Here is a 2,915-nt window from a genome sequence, read left to right as displayed (position 1 = left end):
AGAGTTTAGATATATGAAACTCTAAGAACACTAGCTTATAATTCCAATAGAAATGAATAAAGCTTTGAGTATGAAACAAACTAGACTCTCATGGCGATTCCAGCTTGAAGCAACGAGAGAGATAGACTCATAGCGTCTAAACAATCAACATCAAAGCATAAAAAAACAGAATGAACAACAATTCTATTATTAAAAAACCAATGATTCGTATCGGCAAAGACCCTTTTTCCATCCGTAGGTTTTCTTTTTCATTTAACTTGCGATCCAACGTCTCTTGCCACGTCATCTTTGCTCTGTTTTTCAATTCTGTTATTCTTCTTCCTCACGTAAGCCGTATGGTACCTATCAGTTTGACACAATCTTATGTGGTGCAAGGTGCTCCTAGATGGCTGGCGATTTATATATGCATGCCACATGTCCCACCACTTCACTCCAGAATGACACGCGTAGCCAGATGTAGCTTTGTGAGATAGGGAATGCTGCCAGCCCATCCATGATTTGTGCATGGTATAGAAAACGATGGATCATAAATGCGAGAAGCCTTGAAAAATAGAGCACAACTGAAGAACAATTTGTCTATATGGCGAGCGGACAGAATGAGGAGGAGTTCAGTGTGAAGGCCGGCCAAAACGTGGGCCAAGCACAAGTCAGTGGTCTATAGTTCAGTTTCCCCATTACTTGTCATTTTTTAATTAATAGAAGTGAAAAAATGAAAATTCTTATGTTTGATATCAGGTGAAGAGGGATGATTGGAACGTGGACAACAACACCAACTCTTCTCAAACTTCTGGCTTTCTCCAGCAGGTTAACTAACACATAAACCCTACATGTTGTTTTAGATTCTTTGGTTTTCTATGTACTCTAAGTGAAGTAAGAATGGTGGTGATTTATCAGAAAGGGGAGAAGGTGAAGAGCATGGCTCAAGGAGCATCAGAGGCAGTGAAGAACAAACTGGGGATGAACAGTGACAACGACAATGATTATAAGAACAAGAACTCTTTGGACAGGAATAATCCTAACAACACAACCTGTCCAAGCATGCCTGGTCATCCTCCTTCCGATATTTAACTTTGTTTTCGTCACAAAACGCATCTTTTCGAATTCCACTAGACTCTCTGTAATAACAATAAAAGGGATCCACACAATACATTCAACCCAACACATGTTCAAACCTGGCTTCAGTCTTTGGAATTCAAAATAAAAAAGAAGACATGTTGAGACTTTGGTTATAGTCTTCGGAATGATCTTTCTATCTCAAAAACCGGTTTACACTTAGGTAGTTCCACCCAGTCCAGCTACTGTTCTTTTCACATGTTTTGATGGTAGACATTGCAAGTGCATTCATTGGATCAACAAACTTCTTTAGCAGAGGATCATCATTATTGCCGCATCTCATCTGACACGAGCACCACCACATTCACCGCCTGCATCAACAGTACCTACAATGCTTTCCTCACAAGATTCCGTGCTCCTTTCATGTCATCTCTCTCTTTATCGCTTATATGGCTGGAATCACCGTATCATCAGTGGAAGGATTCCCTCAATCAATGGAATTTTCAGAGACGTTTCAGTTTGTTTAACAGAGATCTGCAACAGGGGATGGTAGACATGAAAGCTGAGAAAAGCTCCCACTAACACATAAGCAAGTACCATCAAAAACCAAACAAAAAGAAAAAAAGAGTTGTTTTGGTGGAGAAACATGCAGAGAAGTAAGAATGGAGAAACATGTAGAGAGAAGTAAGAATAGATTTAGTATGGAACATTTCTAAACTTCTATTTCGTCCCACATCGGTTTCTTGACTCAGAATTGTGTTGTTTATATAAGTCCTTCAAACAGTTACTGTACGTCGAGCTCAGTAACAAGGGCTTGTGACCCATGTGGGGACAACAAGTTGGCTGAACACTGGCTCGGTCCACAGGTCGGATCTGTTGTGGCACTGTTCTGGGCTGCCCAGTCCAAGCCGAGAGTGAACCGTGTGTGTTGAGCGAAGGCTTGGCTCAGGCGGTTCCTAAAGTGGAGGGCAATGCGCTAGGCTGGTTTCACAGAGCAGCGATCACCTCCCTCTTTCGGCAGTGGACGGATTACGGCTCAATGTCACTCGGGTTCACCATGGCCTGCTGGTTCGTACCCAGCTGGACAACCATTTTTTTTTGTTAACCAAGTTTCATCTCCTCCATTATTATTTTTTTTTTCCACATTTTTTTCTTTCATCAAATTCAGTTGATAGTTGATACGGAAAATGCAGTAACGCTGATAATATCTGATTAAAAACAAAAATGATTCGCAGTCAAATTAGCCTATCACATATGTTATCACATATATACGTGCACGTGCATGTTATTCAACCATAAAAATTAAAAATATATATATATATATATATATACACGTGCATGTGAATATCATTTTATTTTATTTTTAGTAAATAGCGAACTTATTTATATTTATAGAGATGACGATTATTCATCATATGGGACACATGTCACAACAGTGACCATCCTCATCACTTACACACATGTCTTCTCCCAGATTAATATATATTATAAAATTTTGTCTTTTTGTTGAAAGTAACCGACTTTCTCTTCCTATATAAAGAGATGTTACTTTCATGTTTTAATTAATAAAAAGTGAATCACTTTTAACATTTCTCTTCCTCTTCCTCGTTGTCTCATATCTCTCTCTTTTGTTCGATACATACCAACATATATAATAAACACAACACTCTCAATTAATTATATATCTCTCTCGTTGACTCTTCACTCTCACATAAGCAATATAAGCTTAGCCTCATCTCTTATGTTTCTTAATTCACAACACGTTATCAGCACAAGCTCTTATATACCGGTGAAGTTTATTAATCCGAAAGCTTTTAAACCAGTCGACATAATGTTTAAATTTATGTGTTTCAATATACTTA

General features: G+C 38.4%; 1 protein-coding gene across 1 annotated transcript; it reads left to right on the top strand.

Annotated features, from left to right (window-relative positions):
* Window positions 1-559: 559 nt before the first annotated feature.
* LOC106311382 (late embryogenesis abundant protein 1-like) lies at window positions 560-1,169 on the top strand. Its single transcript, XM_013748572.1, has 3 exons — window positions 560-646; window positions 736-804; window positions 895-1,169. Exons 1-3 carry the CDS (start codon window positions 581-583, stop codon window positions 1,066-1,068), a joined length of 309 nt encoding a protein of 102 aa, XP_013604026.1. The 5' UTR covers window positions 560-580; the 3' UTR covers window positions 1,069-1,169.
* Window positions 1,170-2,915: the final 1,746 nt, after the last annotated feature.

This window comes from Brassica oleracea, chromosome C8 (assembly GCF_000695525.1).
Source record: "Brassica oleracea var. oleracea cultivar TO1000 chromosome C8, BOL, whole genome shotgun sequence".
NCBI lineage: Eukaryota > Viridiplantae > Streptophyta > Magnoliopsida > Brassicales > Brassicaceae > Brassica > Brassica oleracea.
Note: the sequence above shows the minus strand (reverse complement) of the source record. Positions and strands in the feature narration are given on the sequence as shown.